Source organism: Stomoxys calcitrans, chromosome 1 (genome assembly GCF_963082655.1).
Source record: "Stomoxys calcitrans chromosome 1, idStoCalc2.1, whole genome shotgun sequence".
Lineage (NCBI taxonomy): Eukaryota > Metazoa > Arthropoda > Insecta > Diptera > Muscidae > Stomoxys > Stomoxys calcitrans.
The window spans coordinates 126,615,407-126,635,887 of record NC_081552.1 but is presented as its reverse complement, the minus strand read 5'-3'; the positions used below and the strand labels follow the sequence as shown (position 1 = coordinate 126,635,887).

Sequence of the window (20,481 nt, the reverse complement as noted above, 5' to 3'; positions counted from 1 at the left end):
AAATTTTGCAGAGGTTCTTTTTTGTCCATAAGCAGGTTAAGTTCGAAGATGGGCTATATCGGACCATATCTTGATATATAGACCGATCCGTCGATTTAGAGTCTTAGGCCCATAAAAGCCACATTTATTTTCCGATTTTGCTGAAATTTGGGACAGTGAGTTGTGTTAAGCCCTTTGACATCCTTCGTCAATTTGGTTCAGATCGGTCCAGATTTGGATTTAGCTGCCATATAGACCGATCATCCGATTTAGGGTCTAAGGCCCATAAAAGGCACATTTTTTATCCGATTTTACTGAAATTTGCGATAGTGAGTTGTGTTAGGCTCTTCAACGTCCTTCGTCAATTTGGCCCAGATCGGTCCAGATTTGGATATAGCTGCCATATAGACCGATCCTCCGATTTATGGTCTTAGGCTCATAAAAGCCACATTTATTATCCGATTTAGCTGAAATTTGGGACAGTGAGTTGTCTTAGGCCCTTCGATATTTTTCGTCAATTTGACCCTGATCGGCTCAGATTTGGATATAGCTGCCATATAGACCGAACTCTCGATTTAAAGTCTTGGGCCCATGAAAGGCGTTTTTATTGCTCAATGTTTGCGATATTTGGGACATTGAGTTAAGTTATGCCCTTTGACATACATCTGCAATATGGTACAGATCAGTCCAGATTTGGATATAGCTGCTATATAGACCGATCTCTCGGTTTTAGGTTTTGGTACCATAAAAGACGCATTTATTGTCCGATTTCGCTGATATTTGGGACAGTGCGTTGTGCTAGACTCTTCGACATTTTTCTGCAACTTGGCCCAAGTTGGTCCAGATTTTGATATAGCTGCTATATAGACCGATATCACGATTTAAAGTCTTGGTCCCATAAAAGGCGCATTTATAATCCGATTTCACTGAAATTTGACACAGTGACTTATGTTAGGCTTTTCGACATCTGTGTCGTATATGGTTCAGATCGGTTTATCTTTAGATATAGCTACTAAAAAGACCAATATTTTGTTATACACAATTGAACAATGACTTGTACTTTTTACTATTAAGTCCAAATCGGAAAATATTTCGATATAACTGCTATGGGACATAAGGTATGCAATTTTCACCGGATTTTGATGGAAGGTGGTTTACATATATACCCTAGGTGCTGGGTATCCAAAGTTCGGCCCGACCGAACTTAACGCCTTTTTACTTGTTATCTTTGGCAAAGATTGGCACTTATACTACCTAAAACACCTATTGTTAAGGCCCGTCTTAGGGTGGGAAAGTTAAAAAATAAAACCGCAAACACCTGCAACGAAATTCCTATATTTGAATTTTTTTTTATTCAAGGGACCTGAAGGTTGTCATAACAAATATAAATGCTGCATGATCAATTTTGACCACTCTGCCCTTTTCTTGGCTTCTCAAAACAAGCTCCATCGACTGGCTGTTTTCAATCGGATCAACTTAATCCAATTGAAAACAGCCGATAAATGGCGCTTAAATGTTAGTGCTATTCGCTTGAAGTGGCTTAACGCCAATAACATTGATCATCATGGCTACCTACTAAACAGTCATCATTTAGTCTTCTTTTAAATCAAAACAGATATGGCAAGCGGTTTTCTGTGGTAAAGAACTAATTTGTCAGTCTATATATTTGGTGCGGTGGCGATAGTTCTTACTTTTAAACCATGTAAGACTTTGAACAAAAAAGTGTTGCCTAACAGCACGTCGTTTGGTCTTGTCTATCGATGACCTAAAAATGATTGCAACCTTAATGTTAAGGCTTGCAACTCCTGCTATCACGCTGAACGTCATAATTTTGGGAGTATGGCGGCGTACTCCAATTATTTGGGGGCACATTGAATAAATTACACAGTCCCCTGTTAGGTCATTATGATTTATCGAATGTTTTGGGGTGAGGTGGTCCGCTAGATATATGAGCAGAATAAAGATATCAGATTCGCAGTCCACAACCCTATACCTTTAATTAAACCTCATATTGTCATGATTGGTGTTTACAGTCGCTTGATGGAGGGCGTCTATATGAGGATTGTTCGCCACACCACATGATCACAAATTTTGATGACGCACTCTACTCAAAAATATATATCACTTGATACCCATTGTTTTAATGGGTCGTATAACCTATTTGAGGCGATTTCGGGAGGTTAAACACCACCTTGAATCTTGGACACAAAGTATAATATCATATTCGTAATCTGCTCTCAAATGCCTTTCATTTGAGTTTCATCAAGCTATGATCGAGTAATATTCCCATTTGGTGGGCTTATCGGGGGTGGGGCGACCATCAATTACTTGGAACTGATTTTTTGTCATATTCGTAGTCTACTCCTGAATACGTTTCATTAGTGTTCTATATTGATATGTAAATTTTTGGGTTTGGTCGATCCCTTTGATACTTGAACCCAATTTTCAATACCATATTCGTATTCTACTCTCCAATACTTTCATTTGATGGTCCGCTTTTGATTTTGTGTTGTTTTTTTAGGGTAAAGGGGGAGGGTCCGTCCCTTTTCAATATCAACAAATTATATAGCCTATAACTCCTTCCTGACCATATTCGAAATCTACTCCCGAATACTTTTCATTCGAGGTCCATATTGTCATTATCATCCAATAAACCTGTTGGGGGGTTTCAGGGTCGGAGCGGCCCTCTAATCACTTGGAGCAAATTTTTAATAAGAAATTCTACTCTTGAATAGCTATCATTTGAGTCCCCTATTGTCACGATCGGCCAACTTTTGTTTTTGAGTCGTATTTTTTGGGTTAGTGGAAGGGTCCATATCAAAAAATTATGTAGCCTCCCAGCAAAAACTCTTATTACCAAATAACCAGAAAGGTAAACTCATTCAAAAACTTATAACTACTTATTTTTAAGCATCGTTTCTAATTATTTTTACATGGCGATGTCCTAGGAGAAAATTACTTCCGCACAAGCATACCAAAAGTTCAAAAATAAGTATACAAGTTGTCAAAAAATAATGGCATATTATCTTTGATGAACGTTGCTAAAAAATAACTACTTAGACTCAAACATGTTCGCGCCTTTCCCCACCACCACGTTCTCAATGCTCAGTTTCTTTGAAGAAGGCAAATTTTATATGAATAATTCTAGTTATGAACGAAATAGAAACTTTACCTTCATCACAGCCGATAGTTGAACCAAGAACCTACCATTTTCAAAGCATTCATCCACATTACCAGCAAAATTATTTCCCAACATTTTATTTCTTTAAAATTCCGCCCACAGCGGATTTGTGAGAAGAAAGAAAAAATTAAAAATATTTGTTATTTTAATAACGCCACAGTATTTCCCTTCTAGTGCTACTAGGTGGTGTTAGTTTGCGGCAAGCCATTCGGACTCGCCAATAAAATGGAGTTCCCATATTATTGAGCTTAATGTTATAACGGACAGCACATTTGTATGAGATAATTTTGCGCGCAGTTTCTTAATGGTATTTTTATCAATACCAAGATCATAATAATGATTTTTTTCTATTATTATAAATAAGTGCTTATTCTTGAACTTCGTCGAATAGTGTATGTAATGACATTTGTCTACCGGTAACAAAGATGGTGTTGCGGTTGATAATACGTCATATTTTAGCAACTAAGGATAATGAGTTATCCATTTTTTTAGAATCACTTCCTGATTCGATTTAGCTATGTCCGCCTGTATGCCAATGTATTCTTGTGATGAAGATACAGGTCAAATTTTGCACATGTCACTTCTTTGGCCCAGCGACAAACGCTATTGATTTTGAAAAAAAAAATCGGTTCAGATTTAGATAGAGCTCCCATATATATCCTTCATCCGATATGGCCTTTTAAGGCTGTAGAAGCCTCAATTTTGGTTCGATCTTTATAAAATTAAGCACAAGGTGTTTTATTTGGCGTCCCAATATGGGTGTGAAATTTCGTGAGAATCGGTTCAGATTTAGATATAACTCCCATATATATTTTTCATCCGATATGGAATTTTAAGGCTGTAACTAACCACAATTTTGGTTCTATCCCTACAAAATTAAGCACAAGATGTTTTCGTCAAAATCGGTCTAGATCTAGAAAAAGCTCCCATATATATCTTTTATCCGATATGGCAATTTAAGGCTGTAAATGCCAGCATTTTGGTTCCATCTATGCAAAATTTAGCATGAGGTCTTTTATTTGACGTCCTCTTATGTGTGGAAAATTTCTTCAAAATCTGTCCAGATTAAGGTATAGCGCCCATATATATTTTTCAACCGATGTGGCCTTAAAGGTTGTAGAAGCCACAGTTTTGGCCCAATCTTTACAAAACTTTGCATGAGTTGTTTTATTTGACATCCTAATACGTTCACAAAATTTCGGATTAAACATAGCTTCCATTTATATCTTTCATCCGATATGGATGAAAGCAACAGTTTTCGGCCGATCAAAATTTAGCATGACACATTTAATTTAACGTTCCAATACGTGTGCAAAATTTAACCGTAGTAGCCACACTTTAGGTCCTATTGTAAGAAAATCTTACAAGGCTCTATTCAATATTTCAATAGGTTTGCAAAATTAAAGTCTGAATAGATTTCATCATTGGTTCTAAGTATTGAAAGAAGTACGAATTCTCGGTGGTGTAGGGTATTATATAGTCGGCCCAGCCTGACTTTTGCCTTTCCTTACTGGTTTCTATATATATATATATATATATATATATATATATATATAGAACAGGCCCGGCCCGCTCTGCTGCGCCCGATAATGCTATGTTGGGAGGAGTATTCCAAATTTGGAAATTTCTGCCTAATCTCAGTTGAAAATGTATTCCAATTTTCTTGTTAATTTTTCTACTCTTAATTATCTCTAATTTAAACCCCACATTGCAATGGTCAGTAAAAGTCCTTCTTTGGGTGTGGTGGACCCTCATAGGTCTCAAAAGTGAAAGTCAATTTCGTGCTCTACTTCCAAAGACTTTTCATATAAGATTCATATTGCTGTGGTCGGTAAATATGTCCGATTTGAGGGGATTTTTGGCGGGAGGGGTGACCCACGAAACACTAAGTCTGACAATTGGATATCAGATTAGTTTTCTACTCTCAAATACTTTTAATTTGATTCCCATATTGTAGTGATTGGTCTATAAATCCGTTTGGTGGGTTTTGGGGTCGGCGGCCCTCCTAGGTTTTTAGGTTACTGTAAGTGTGCAAACAAAATTTAATCGCCCTTACCATCTCCGAGATCTGGCGATTTTGAAAATTAGGGTACGGCAAACAAAGTGCCAGGAATTGGCGGTATTCGACCGATTGATCTAAAATCATATGCTGAAACCTTTGCATCTATTAGCATAGTTCCAAACCTGTTAAAAACTGCTCTGGTAAGAACGATATGGCTGTAAAACATATAATAATTACCGGCCAATACCTATACTACCAGCTGTCGAAAAAGTTTTTGAAGAGATCGTAGTTAGAAGGCTAAATAATTTCCTCTCCAGGTATAAAACAATAAGCAACCAACAATATGGGTTCCACAAGGGAAAAACATCAAGCAACTGCTTGGTCACTTTTCTACACATATAAATAAATGTTTGGATCACTGTCTCACTGTACTCGTCACTGTCTCGTCTTACTAATTGATTTCAACAAAGCTTTCGATACATTATCCCAATATAATCAACTAGATGCGCTGGAGAGAATTGGCATACGTGCCCACTGTCTGGAATGGGTTAGAAACTACCTGGACTGTAGAAAATACAAGGTTAAAATCGAAAGTAACTTGAGTGAAGAGAAAATCTAAATTATGGTGTTCCACAAGTATTATACGCAAATGAAATGCTAAATCAAACTAAAAACACCAAGACATTTGCTTATGCCGATGATACGGCTATAATTATATCCAATAACAAATTAGAAACAACAATAGATCTTATGCAAGATGAATTAAATAACATATCCAAATGGTGCAATGATAATGGCTTGATAATTAACGCGAATTAAACCAAGCTTATGAATATAAAACAGCCACATCTCCCAAACACAAAATTCCTCAACAGCCTGTATAAAAATAAGCTATCAATTTATTTCTTGAATGACGTATGTGCTACCAAAATTGAGTTAATTGAAACTTACAATATTAGTACCTTGGAGTAATGGTTGATCACAAATTTAACTGAAAATAACATATTCACAACCTAACTAAAAAATTGCGAAGCGTTTCTTAAGTACACTTTCATTTAAATAATTGTGCACCATTGCATGTTACCAAACAGGCGTATTGCTCCTTGCCGGAATCATACATACGACATGCTATTACAGCTTTTGAAAGCTCTTCACACTGCAATCTTTTACAAAAGTCACAAAATAGGCTAATCAAAATATTAATGAAAAACAAATCTGCCAACACAACACACCACGATCGCTTTTATAATATCTCCATTCATGGTCAAAGAAATTTTTCCATTGCTTCTCAAAATCGGAATAGAAATACAGAATATACTAAAGGGTGATTTTTTTGAGGTTAGGATTTTCATGCATTAGTATTTGACAGATCACGTGGGATTTCAGACATGGTGTCAAAGAGAAAGATGCTCAGTATGCTTTGACATTTCATCATGAATAGACTTACTAACGAGCAACGCTTGCAAATCATTGAATTTTATTACCAAAATCAGTGTTCGGTTCGAAATGTGTTCATTCACCGTAACGTTGCGTCCAACAGCATCTTTGAAAAAATACGGTCCAATGATTCCACCAGCGTACAAACCACACCAAACAGTGCATTTTTCGGGATGCATGGGCAGTTCTTGAACGGCTTCTGGTTGCTCTTCACTCCAAATGCGGCAATTTTGCTTATTTACGTAGCCATTCAACCAGAAATGAGCCTCATCGCTGAACAAAATTTGTCAAAATTTGAACACATTTCGAACCGAACACTGATTTTGGTAATAAAATTCAATGATTTGCAAGCGTTGCTCGTTAGTAAGTCTATTCATGATGAAATGTCAAAGCATACTGAGCATCTTTCTCTTTGACACCATGTCTGAAATCCCACGTGATCTGTCAAATACTAATGCATGAAAATCCTAACCTCAAAAAAATCACCCTTTATAAACCAATTTCTGGAAATGCATAAAATAATGAATATTGAAGATATGTATAAAACAACCGTAATCAAAGAATTTGAAGCTGACAATCACGCCTATAACACGAGACGAAGAGCTGAAGGAAGATTTCACATTCCAAGGTTTAACAACAAATGCGGCGAAAGATCCATTGATGTCCAACTACTTACTAACCTGAACACATAGCCTATTAACATTTCAAATATTGATAATAAATTTAAAAGAATAAGAGAATTTAAAAACTTCATAACTTCGCAATGAGGCAAACAAATCGAATTCAATCTAGAAAATCAAAGTCACATTATGAATAGTTTGTAAACACTTTTTTATTTTCTACATTGTCTATGAACCCTTCATGTAAGCATATGGAAACTTATCTACTCAATACAATGCATAATTAATAAATAAAACAAAATATGTGAAAATTTAAAAAAACAAGTAAAAGCGTGCTAAGTTCGGCCGGGCCGAATCTTATATACCCTCCACCATGGATCACGTTTGTCGAGTTCTTTTCTCGGCATCTCTTCTTAGGCAAAAAAGGATATAAGAAAAGAGTTGCTCTGCTATTAAAACGATATCAAGATATGGTCCGGTTCGGACCACAATTAAATTATATGTTGGAGACCTGTGTAAAATTTCAGCCAATTCGTATAAGAATTGCGCCAATTGGGGCTCACGAATTAAAATATAGAGAACGATTTATATGGGATCTGTATCGGGCTATAGACCGATTCAGACCATAATAAACATGTTTGTTGATGGTCATGAGCGGATCTACCGTACAAAATTTCAGGCATATCGGATAATAATTGCGACCTCTAGGGGCCAAGAAGTCAAGATCCCAGATCGGTTTATATAGCAGCTATATCAGGTTATGAACCGATTTGAACCTTATTTGACACAGTTGTTGAAAGTAAAAATAAAATACGTCATGCAAAATTTCAGCCAAATCGGATAGGAATTGCGCCCTCTAGAAGCTCAAGAAATCAAATCCCCAGATCTGTTTATATGACAGCTATATCAGGTTATCGACCGATTTGAACCATACTTGGCACAGTTGTTGGATATCATAACGAAATACTTCGTGCAAAAATTCATTCAAATCGGATAAGAATTGTGCCCTCTAGAGGGTCAAGAAGTCAAGACCCAAGATCGGTTTATATGGTAGCTATATCAGGTTATGGACCGATTGGAACCATACTTTGCACAGTTGTTGGGTATCATAACAAAACACGTCGTGCGAAATTCCATTCCAATCGAATAAGAATTGCGACCTCTAGAGGGTCAAGAAGTCAAGACCCAAGATCGGTTTATATGGTAGCTATATCAGGTTATGAACCGATTTGAACCATACTTGGCACTGTTGTTGGATATAATAAGAAAACACGTCGTGCAAAATTTCATTTCCATCGGATAAGAATTGCGCACTCTAGAGGCTCAAGAAGTCAAGACCCAAGATCGGTTTATATGGCAGCTATATCTGGTTATGGACCGATTTGAACCATACTTGGCACAGTTGTTGGATATCATAGCAAAACACGTCATGCAAAATTTCATTCCAATCGGATAAGAATTGCGCACTCTACAGGCTCAAGAAGTCAAGACCCAAGATCGGTTTATATGGCAGCTATATCAAAACATGGACCGATATGGCCCATTTACAATACCAACCGACCTACACTAATAAGAAGTATTTGTGCAAAATTTCAAGCGGCTAGCTTTACTCCTTCGGAAGTTAGCGTGCTTTCGACAGACAGACGGACGGACGGACGGACGGACGGACGGACAGACGGACGGACATGGCTAGATCGACATAAAATGTCACGACGATCAAGAATATATATACTTTATGGGGTCTCAGACGAATATTTCGAGTAGTTACAAACAGAATGACGAAATTAGTATACCCCCCATCTTATGGTGGAGGGTATAATAATGCCGCAAACAACCGCAACGAAATTCCTATATTTGTATACCCACCACCGAAGGATGGGGGTATATTCATTTTGTCATTCCGTTTGCAATACATCGAAATATCCATTTCCGACCCTATAAAGTATATATATTCTTGATCAGCGTAAAAATCTAAGACGATCTAGACATGTCCGTCCGTCTGTCTGTTGAAATCACGATACAGTCTTTAAAAATAGAGATATTGAGCTGAAATTTTGCACAGATTCTTTTTTTGTTCATAAGCAGGTTAAGTTCGAAGATGGGCTATATCGGACTATATCTTGATATAGCCCCCATATAGACCGATCCGCCGATTTAGGGTCTTAGGCCCATAAAAGCCACATTTATTATCTGATTTTGTTGAAATTTGGGGTAGTGAGTTGTGTTAGGCCCTTCGATATCCTTCGTCAATTTGGCCCAGATCGGTTCAGATTTGGATATAGCTGCCATATAGACCGATCCTCCGGTTAAGGGTCTTAGGCCCACAAAAGCCACATTTATTATCCGATTTTGATGAAATTCGGGACAGTGAATTGTGTAAGGCCCATCGACATCCTTCGGTAATTTGGCTCAAATCGGTCCAGATTTGGATATAGCTGCCATATAGACCGATCCTCCGGTTAAGGGTCTTAGGCCCACAAAAGCCAAATTCATTATCCGATTTTGCTGAAATTTGGGAAAGTGAGTTGTGTTAGGCCCTTTGACATATTTCTTCAATTTGGTCCAGATCGGTTCAGATTTAGATATAGCTGCATATAGACCGATTTCTTGATTTATGGTTTTGGGCCCATAAAATGATCATTTATTGTCTGATGTCGCTGAATTTTGGAAAAGTGAGTTAAGTTAAGCCCCTTGACATATTGGGTTGCCTAAAAAGTAATTGCGGATTTTTTAAAAGAAAGTGTTCGTGTACAAACCTTTTGTTTTTTCTTTCCAAGGAATGTACAATTGGCACTTTTAATTTTCAGTTCACAAATTTATTATGTATCAAAACGATGGGTAAGTGCAATATAGTAACAAAGGTGCAATATAATTTAGGTTAAATCAATTCGTGCAATAATAGTTTTAATAATTTTAACTTTCAACAATTTAAGCAAAAAAGGTAAGTTTTAGCAGACTAGGCAACACTTAGCAAGAATTAACAATTCAGGTAAAAATTAATTTGTCTTTTTTTGTATTTTTAACTTTTCTTTCAGATGGTACATTTGGGTGAGTATTTTTGTTCAACAGTGTAAATGGCTTCTTTAATTTTTATGTATTTATGGTTTAACATATATAAGTAGGTATAGGCATGTAAGTACACAGGCAGGTAAGTGTATAGCTTGGTAAGTATATAGGTAGGTAAGTATATAGCTTGGTAAGTATATAGGTAGATCTCTTTTTTTAACATAGGACAAGTGCAATTATAGGTTAGATTTTTATATATTTTAACACTTAAAATTCAAGGGAAAGTGCAATTTTGATATGGGGTTTTCAAAGGTATTTTTTTTCACTTTAGCTTATAAAATTCATTTTCATTTTTTTTTGTTGTAATTTGAGATTTTGAACCTTGTTATTTTCCAATTTTTGTCTTTTTATTAAACTTGTTTTCTTTTCTTTGGTTTACAAAAGTTGATTTATGTACATTTTCTTTTTTATACACTTGGTTTCACATTCACATTTGTTCTTAATTTTCAAAAATTCTAATTCCCTTTTTTGTTGCTTTTGTTTGTTGTCACGGGGAGAGCGAACGTTTTGTTTAAGGTATCGATCACTAATAATTATTTTGACTTCTTCTTTTGTCACTGAAGCCGGCTGCTGATTGAATTCAGCAGACGGCAACAACAACCATGAGATGAAAAAACTTGTAACTAGCGGCTGCTGACACACACACATACATTGCATATGCATGCAGTGACAACCCGCTAGTTATAGTTATGTGCAAAAGTTTAGCACTACAGTGCTGAGCAAAAGTTTAGCACTATGCTAAACATCTTGCCCCCCCGTGACAAGTGTAATTCTTCTAAAATGTTAGCTTAGTGTCTAGGCATATTCCGGATGGGGCCGACAAAGACGTAGCCAAGAGTGGTCTGGAATGCGTTGACATCCCCAATGCCGGCAAAGACATGGCCATCCCTCTGCAGTCTCGGATAGACATCCGCGCCCAATTCTAAGTCTATTGACGTGTTGGCTCTAGGGTCTGTATCAGCAAGGGTGTCTTGCGCTAAATCACGGGTCGGGTCCTCCAAAAGTGGGTCTGAGTAGGGTCGGAAAGGCAATGCATCTGTGATGAATGCATTAATCTTAAGTGCCCAGTTGCTATTTGGGCTGCGATGCATCAATCGGAAGGTTGTAAACCTGTTGCCCTGGTATGTACACGATCGTAGTCCAAGTCGCCGGAATGTAGAATAGGCCAGCCGAGACATTGTAGATGATTGATTGATCAACGCTCGCACGGTGGCCCAAGTATCGACCCCATCCTCTGCTATTCGTACCATGGCAGTAGGCACAAAGACAAGATCCCACTTAAAGGGTGGGGATGCTGTGGGTGCAGGTCTGGCGTTGTTGGCAGGAGCAAAATCATCGGCGGGCCTCTCCATGTTTTCAAGCTGCGGTGCCCCATGCAGCAGCGTGTGATGTCGCTCCTCGCAGCGACGGCAGCCTGCGATGGACTGGCAATCAGGTGCAAGATGACTGCGCGCCAAGCAATTACGGCAATACCCCCGCCGCTCCACAGTTTCGTAACGTTGGTATGGGGTCTGGTCCCGGAATCGGCGGCATGTGCTCAGCGCATGGTCATCTTGGCAGAGACCGCAAGAGTACTGCCAGAAAGTGGGTCTTCCGCGCCGATCTACATGATCGCGGTCGCGATTTCGAGACGGATTTCGTTGGGGCCGGGGTTCCGCTCCTCGTTCGTCCCGATGACGACGCTCTTTTCCTTGAGGCCGCTCGTCTTCTGGACGGGGCAAGTAGGCTGCCATTCCTGAAAATAAAAATTTTGGAGGAGTACTTTGTTTTTTGATAACTGGGCGAAAGCCTAGTCAGGCGGAAAAAAGTTTGACCAGTTTCGTGATGGGTCTGCTCAAGGTGCCGTGAGATGTTCTAACATCGACAACGCGTGTATTTTGATCGGATCCAGGATAAGTTTTTTCCACGCGACCCATTACCCATTCGGTTGGAGGGAATCTGTCGTCTCGGATTACAACTAGGTCATTTAGCGCGATGTTCTCTTGTGGATACTTCCACTTAGTTCTACGATGTAGTTCCTTCAAGTATTCTGACTTCCACCTTTGACAAAAATATTGCGAAATTATCTTCAGTCGTTTCCATCTATTGGCGAACGAGACATCCTGATCAGAAACATCAGGTTCCGCTGGTGCAAGAAGCGAAGTACCAATTAGAAAGTGGCCTGGGGTTAAAGGCGAGAAATCATTTGGGTCGTCGCTGGCTGGACTAAGGGGTCTAGAGTTTAAACAAGCTTCTATTCGAGTCAAAATTGTGGTTAATTCCTCGAACGTAAAGTTCATTTTTGGTATAAACTTGCGCAAGTGGGATTTAAATGATTTGACACCCGCCTCCCAAAGGCCACCCATATGAGGGGCACCCGGCGGTATGAATTTCCAAACAAGGTTTTGATAAACGTTTTGTTGGGAAGCTTGATTTTGGAGAGTTTTCAAGAAGTCTAGGCGATCCTTTTTCAGTAATTCTGAAGCGCCTACAAAGTTTTTCCCATTATCAGAATAGATGCAGGCCGGACAACCCCTGCGACCGATAAAACGTGCCAAGGCTGCTAAAAACGATTGTGTAGAAAGGTCCGTAGTTGCCTCCAAGTGTATGGCCTTTGTCGCGAAACAAACAAAAATACAAACGTATCCCTTTGTGATTACACAAGCTCGACCTGAATAGTTTTTAATGTTAAAGGGTCCAGCAAAATCAACCCCTGTATTGGTAAAGGGTCTTGAGAGTAAAGTCCGTTCGGGAGGAAGGGATGCCATTATTTGTGATTGCGCATGCTTTTTGTACAAAATACAAGTTTTACAATTATGTATTACTTTTTTGACAAGAGGCTTTAATCTGAATATCCAAAATTCAGAGCGTAAAATCCGAGTCATAAGTTGATTTCCGCCATGGAGAGTTATTCGATGGGCGAAATCTACTAGAAGTTGTGTGAGTCTTGCATCGTATGGTAACAGAATGGGATGTCTCTCGTTATAAGTTAAAACAGGACACTGTACAAGGCGCCCATTAGCCCGCATTAGTCCACTTGAGTCTATAAATGGATTAAGACCTAAGAGGCTGCTACTGGGTGAAATTCTAGATTCCTCTTGTAATTCGTGATATTCAGAGGCGAAATAATGTTTTTGGGTCACAATCAGTAGACGGCGTTTTACATCTTGAATTTCCTCAGCTGTGATCTCCAAAGATGAAATCCTGAGATGCGATCGGTTGGGCCCCGTATTACGCCAGATTCGTAAAACATAGCTAATCACCCTATAGGCGCGCGACAAAGAAGAAAACCTAACTAATGGGTCTTCAAAGGTTGAAGTAGCAAAAACCTTTATCGCTTTCGCCTCCAGGTTTGTGTCTTCAGGAACTTGATAAGTTGGCCATCTGTCTTTCGGAAACTTTAACCACTGTGGGCCATGCCACCATAAACAATACTCCTTTAAGTCTGAAGGAGTGCATCCTCTACTAGCAATGTCCGCAGGGTTGCTCTCGGAGTCTACGTGGCGCCAATTTTCATTGCCAACATTCTCTAAAATTTCTGAAACGCGGTTTCCAACGAATGTACTCCAAGCACAAGCCGGTTTCCTAAGCCACGACAAAACGATTGTGGAATCAGTCCAAAACTGGGTCTTAAAATTCATAATCTGAAGATTGTTCATGGTTGCTGAAGCTAATTTTGAGAGAAGTACTGCCCCACAAAGTTCGAGTCTCGGCAAGGAAATCTTTTTGATGGGAGCAACGCGGGTCTTTGCAGCTAATAGAAAGGTGTCGGTTTGGTGGTTGTCATGTTCCACCCTAATATACAATGCTGCACCATATGCACTTTCGGAGGCATCACAGAAACCGTGTACTTCCACTTTGGAACCAGGTGTGAAGCGTATCCACCTTGGAATTTTAACCGATTCCATTGCCTCTGAATTTTTAACAAAATTCTGCCAATTTATCAACGTTATTGACTTTAGCGTATCATCCCAGTCGATTTTGTCTAGCCATACCTGTTGCATGACTAGCTTTGCTACAACAACAATTGGGGCTAGCCACCCACAGGGGTCAAACAATTTTGCTATGGCCGATAAAACTTCTCTCTTCGTATAAGACTCTCTGATTTCTAATGCCGGTTGTGTAAAGGTGAAATAATCCCCAGAAATATTCCACCGGATGCCAAGAGTCTTTGTTGAGGAGTCTTCCGAAAGCTCCAGCCAATTTACTGGAAGAAGTTGTTCTGCCGGTAAGTCTTGTATAATCTTATGATCATTAGATGTCCATTTCATGAGCTGAAATCCAGCCGAGTTCAAGGCCGCGATCAACTCTTTTCTTGAAGTTATGGCTCCATCGATCGTGTGAGCCCCGGCTAACACGTCGTCAACATACATATTCTCCCGAATAATCTTTGATGCAAGGGGGTATGTGTCCGTCACGTCTTCCGCAAGTTGAAGAAGTGTCCGGATTGCAAGGAAAGGTGCGCAGTTTACTCCAAATGTTACAGTCAAGAGCTCAAAATCCTCAACTGGGTCCTTTGGAGATTTTCTAAAAAGTATTCTCTGGAATTGTGTCTGACTAGGGTCGAGAAGAATCTGTCTATACATTTTTGTGACATCCGCATTAAATACGTATTTGAAGAACCTCCACTTCAAAATTTGTAAAACAAGATCTTGCTGCAGAATGGGTCCAGCAAACAAGTTATCATTTAGGCTCCTTCTGTTCGACGACGGACTTGACGCGTTGAAAACTACCCTAAGCTTTGTAGTGAGTCGGTCTGGCTTAATGACAGCATGATGCGGCAAATAGTAATTCGGAGTCTTTGTTATCTCCTGTGCCGTAATTTTCCTTATGTGTCCTAGTTCCAGATATTCCAGAATGGCATTGTCGTACTGTTCCTTGATCTCAGGTGTCTTTTGGAGCTTTCTTTCCATTCTGTAGAACTGTGCCATTGCGATATTCCTCGAGTTTCCCAACTCTTCACAATTCCTAAAAGGGAGGGTCACAATATATCTCCCATTAGAGTTGCGCCTTACAGTGTCTTTAAAGTTTTGTTCGCAAAACATGTCCTCTTCTGACCTCAAAATCTTTTTGGGGGCCTCCTCCACCTCCCAAAATCGTGTGAGTTTTCTTTCTATTGAGATGGTGTTGTGAAGAGAAACTCGGTTACCACCCGCAGCTTTCTGTGCAATGGGTCCGCCAACAATCCATCCAAAAACTGTGTTTTGTGCTAGTAGTGCACCGATTGATTTCATCGGGGACCCAATGTCAAAAATAAGGGGTCCTATGTCCATTCCAATTAGAAGATCAACCGGTTGGCTAATGTAGAATTTCGGATCTGCCAAATCTAGATTGGCAACATCTCGAAGTTGTGCTAGGTCTAAGTTATGAGGCGGTAAGTTAGAAGGAAGGGTCTTCAAGACAGGCGCCCAAACTTCTAACTCAAATCTAGGTTCTATACGAGAGCGTAAGGTGAATAGACAAGCCTTATTTGAAGTCTCAGCTACAATTTGGCTAAGTCCTGTAACGTGTACTAAGTTTCGTTTAGTTGGAAGACTCAACTTGTTTTTGAGTTTTTCCGTAATGAAAGTGGACTGCGATCCAGAGTCAATAATTGCCCTGGCATCGAATAGCTGTCCTCTAGATGCTATTTGCACTATAGCAGTAAAAAGTAAGGTTCCCCCAGGATGATGCTCACAAATTCGATTATCCTGAAGGGTCAAAGTTGCAATGTTATTCTGTTGTGTGTCTGGTGTGGACTGTATACGAGTTGTAAGAGCTGCAGCACTAGTACTAGGTTGTGCTGCATCTCTAGCTGAGTCTTGATTACAAGGTTGGTTCTCTTGTCCCTTATGTAGCATTGTATGATGTCGCAAGTTGCATTCGCGGCATGTAAACTTGCTCTTGCATTCCTTTACACCGTGATTCGTCGACAGACAATTGTAGCATAAGTGCGAAACTTTCACTACGTGAATTCTGTCATTGATATTCTTTTCAATAAATTTCGGACAATCCCTAATAAAATGTGTGGCCTTACAAATTTGGCAGCATTTTGTATTTTGGGTCCGAATTGTTGTATTTTGCTGTGTATTGCCGCTATTGTTTGTACCTGAGTTTTGTGTCTTTTGTGAAACATTGGTGTGAAGCTGTTGACGAACTTATTATTTTTGTAGTTATCTTGCCTATTATGGTTTTGCTTACTGAAAGACGGCTTAATATTCCCGACAGATTCGAGTGTCTTAAATTTGTGGGTCAGAAATTTATCAAATTCTGCCCATTTTGGAAGGATCTTGCAATCTTCCAGTGAATTCTCAAACTCCTCTAGAAATTGCCTCGGTAATTTTGCAGAACAAAGATAAATCAAAAGTGGGTCCCATCCTTTAACATCTACTCCAAGTGTCTCCAGTGTCTGTAGACTTGTGTTAACAATTCGCTGTAATTTCTGAACCGTTTGAGAGGAGTCTATTGTAACGTTTGGCAGGTTAAAAAGATTTTTTAACTGTTCGTTGACTTGCATCCTTTTGTTCTCATACCGATCAGTAAGATTGGCCCAAGCTAACAAAAACCCATCATTTGTAAGAGGAACATGACTTATTATTTCCCTTGCTTCCCCAGAGGTCTTCTGCGTAAGATGGAAGAGCTTCTCAACATTACTCAGCTTTGAGTTCTTGATGTAAATGGCACTGAACAGGTCCCTAAAGGTAGGCCATGCTGTGTACCCACCTTTAAAAGTGTCTGTGTCACAAGGTGGAAGCCTTGAAACTGGCGTGAAGTCCACATCCTGCAAAGATTCCCTCTCCTTCTTCTCTTGGTTCGCCTGATCCTTCAAAGCCATAATATCCGCATTTAGGGCGCCTATGGCTCGCATGTAGCATTCCCGCGCGTCTTTGTAATGAGATCGAAGCTTGTTCTTATCTATGGCGGTCTCTTCCGCCGCGGTGATATGATCGCGACTGTCTAAGTACGATTTCTTGACGTTGTCCCACAATGAATCTAACTCCACCCTTAGAGCCTCAAGACTATGTATATTATCATCGGACTTTGCAGCTGCAAATGTGTTGTCGAAATCTACTAAATCGTTGACGCTATTCGCAAATCTATCGCTCTTAGACTTTGCCTTCTCCATTTTGTTTAAAATTTCTTCCTTCAAGCTTTATTTTTATCCAAACCAAAGAATGAGAAGACAAAACAAAATGTTAATCTCAGTCGGTGTATGACCACTATTCAGAAATTTACTTTTTGAAGGGTCAGATCCCGATTTCTAGGCACAAAAAATGGAAAAATTTATTCAATTTTCGCCTTGGTGGGTTAGAAGTAGGCTTTGGAAAACGTATCAGGTATTCTACTTCACAATGTACAAAAACAGAAGATGTAAAACCAGAGTGTCAGCAATCACATCAAACAATCAGAAGAATGAGTTCGGTAGAAAGGGTCACATAAACATCAATTCCAAAAATTCCGCACAGGAAACGAAAAAGGTTCCTCAGATTTGTAATCCGAAACAAAACCACAACAAAAAACGACGCCAATAAAAATGTTTGATTTGGGTCACTTCACCATATAGTATAAGGCAAGTGCATACGTGGGGTCGCTATGAAATTCTTTCACGAAGTTACAAATTTTCAAAAATGAACTTTATTTTTTGTTAAAATATTTCTTTAATCTCGGCGAAATGTCCTCTTTACCAAACGACCACGATGGCGGTGTCTGTCCCAAAAAATGTTTGCGAAAAGCAATTGTGATAAGGTTAGTTCGTTTTATATAAAACCACGCAAAAGTCACAAAAAACAAATTCAAACGTGGCAACTTTAAGACAAGGGTCAAGGATTTTTACCGCAAAAATTTATGTATACGGGTCAAACAAATTTCCAATTTTAAAAACTGCACGGGTCAAACATACAAAATATACAGGGTCAAGCAAAGGGCAGGAACAATTCCATCCATACAAATGTAGGTGGAGATTTTTCTAGCAGCAACCAGTATATTTCGTTGGCTTGTCGCGCCAAAAACGAAAAACAAGCTTGTACTCACTTTGATCTCTTTGTGTCTGTGTGTCTGTGTAAGAGAGTGTGTGAAGCTCCTTTGGTTGCAGTGGCTGAATTAGCGGTACTGTGGTAGCGGAGCTGTAGACTCTTCTATACTCTTCTAGAACTCTTCAATGTTCAATTTTTTGTAAATTTTGTTGTTGGGTTTTACCGAACCGTACCGCGTTTGGTTAAAGTGGCTTTGAATTAATTTGTTCCGCTTTTTGCAGCACTTAAATTTCACTTGATCTTGTCTGGCTGTTGCCAGCTCAGACTCACAATGTTTTTGTTTTTGCACTTTTCACAAATTCTTGAGGTAAGTAATTTTTTACAAATTTTGCAGGAAGGTTTTTATAAAATTTGGTAAGTATCAACTCTTTCAACAAGGTAAGTAACTTTTTAACAATTTTTATATATATATATATATATATATATATATATGTATTTTTATTTTTAGATAGAAACGTAAGTGTCACCGTTTTATGGGGTATGTATATGTATATTTTTTGAACTGACTATATAATTTTCCACACAAAAAATTAAACGCACTTGTACATTTGTTGTAAAACAAATTCACTTATTCGGCTTCGAATGGACCAAAAATGTTCGTGTACAAACCTTTTGTTTTTTCTTTCCAAGGAATGTACAATTGGCACTTTTAATTTTCAGTTCACAAATTTATTATGTATCAAAACGATGGGTAAGTGCAATATAGTAACAAAGGTGCAATATAATTTAGGTTAAATCAATTCGTGCAATAATAGTTTTAATAATTTTAACTTTCAACAATTTAAGCAAAAAAGGTAAGTTTTAGCAGACTAGGCAACACTTAGCAAGAATTAACAATTCAGGTAAAAATTAATTTGTCTTTTTTTGTATTTTTAACTTTTCTTTCAGATGGTACATTTGGGTGAGTATTTTTGTTCAACAGTGTAAATGGCTTCTTTAATTTTTATGTATTTATGGTTTAACATATATAAGTAGGTATAGGCATGTAAGTACACAGGCAGGTAAGTGTATAGCTTGGTAAGTATATAGGTAGGTAAGTATATAGCTTGGTAAGTATATAGGTAGATCTCTTTTTTTAACATAGGACAAGTGCAATTATAGGTTAGATTTTTATATATTTTAACACTTAAAATTCAAGGGAAAGTGCAATTTTGATATGGGGTTTTCAAAGGTATTTTTTTTCACTTTAGCTTATAAAATTCATTTTCATTTTTTTTTGTTGTAATTTGAGATTTTGAACCTTGTTATTTTCCAATTTTTGTCTTTTTATTAAACTTGTTTTCTTTTCTTTGGTTTACAAAAGTTGATTTATGTACATTTTCTTTTTTATACACTTGGTTTCACATTCACATTTGTTCTTAATTTTCAAAAATTCTAATTCCCTTTTTTGTTGCTTTTGTTTGTTGTCACGGGGAGAGCGAACGTTTTGTTTAAGGTATCGATCACTAATAATTATTTTGACTTCTTCTTTTGTCACTGAAGCCGGCTGCTGATTGAATTCAGCAGACGGCAACAACAACCATGAGATGAAAAAACTTGTAACTAGCGGCTGCTGACACACACACATACATTGCATATGCATGCAGTGACAACCCGCTAGTTATAGTTATGTGCAAAAGTTTAGCACTACAGTGCTGAGCAAAAGTTTAGCACTATGCTAAACAGAAAGTAAATGCATTTTAAATAAATCTTAGAATGAATTTTAATCAAATATATAATTGCCATTTTGTTCGATAACCTTTTGCCATCTTCCTGGCAAATTTAATATTCCACGCTCATAGAACTTCTGGCCTTTATCTGCAAAAAACTGAACCAAGTGCGATTTTATAGCCTCATCGTTGCCATTTAAGGAGTTCTGCAAAGATCGAAATAAATGGTAGTCTGATGGTGCAAGGTCAGGGCTATATGGTGGATGCATCAAAAGTTCCCAGCCAAGCTCACTCAGTTTTTGGCGAGTGACCAAAGATGTGTGCGGTCTAGCGTTGTCCTGGTGGAATATGACACCTTTACGATTGACCAATTCTGGACACTTCTCCTTGATGGCTGTATTCAATTTGTCCAATTGTTGACAGTAAACATCCGAATTAATCGTTTGGTTCCTTGGAAGCAGCTCAAAATATACCACACCCTTCCAATCCCACCATACAGACAGCATAACCTTCTTTTGGTGGATATCAGCCTTTGAAGTGGTTTGAGCTAGTTCAC

The 20,481-nt window shown here is 38.5% G+C and overlaps 1 protein-coding gene across 9 annotated transcripts; it reads right to left on the bottom strand.

Annotated features, from left to right (window-relative positions):
• Positions 1-9,981: 9,981 nt before the first annotated feature.
• LOC131994141 (uncharacterized) lies at positions 9,982-19,933 on the bottom strand. Of its 9 annotated transcripts, none has more exons than XR_009396479.1 (4): positions 19,593-19,933; positions 18,275-19,046; positions 10,683-12,020; positions 9,982-10,136 (listed from the first exon to the last, which is right to left on the bottom strand). XR_009396479.1 is itself a non-coding variant. In XM_059360509.1 (3 exons), exon 3 carries the CDS (start codon positions 12,016-12,018, stop codon positions 11,074-11,076), a length of 945 nt encoding a protein of 314 aa, XP_059216492.1. In that variant the 5' UTR covers positions 12,019-12,020; positions 18,275-19,046; positions 19,593-19,933; the 3' UTR covers positions 10,497-11,073. The 9 variants fall into 9 exon arrangements, 1 of the variants encoding a protein (XP_059216492.1); XR_009396473.1 differs by lacking the exon at positions 9,982-10,136 and adding an exon at positions 10,161-10,435; XR_009396476.1 differs by lacking the exon at positions 9,982-10,136 and adding an exon at positions 10,161-10,379.
• Positions 19,934-20,481: the final 548 nt, after the last annotated feature.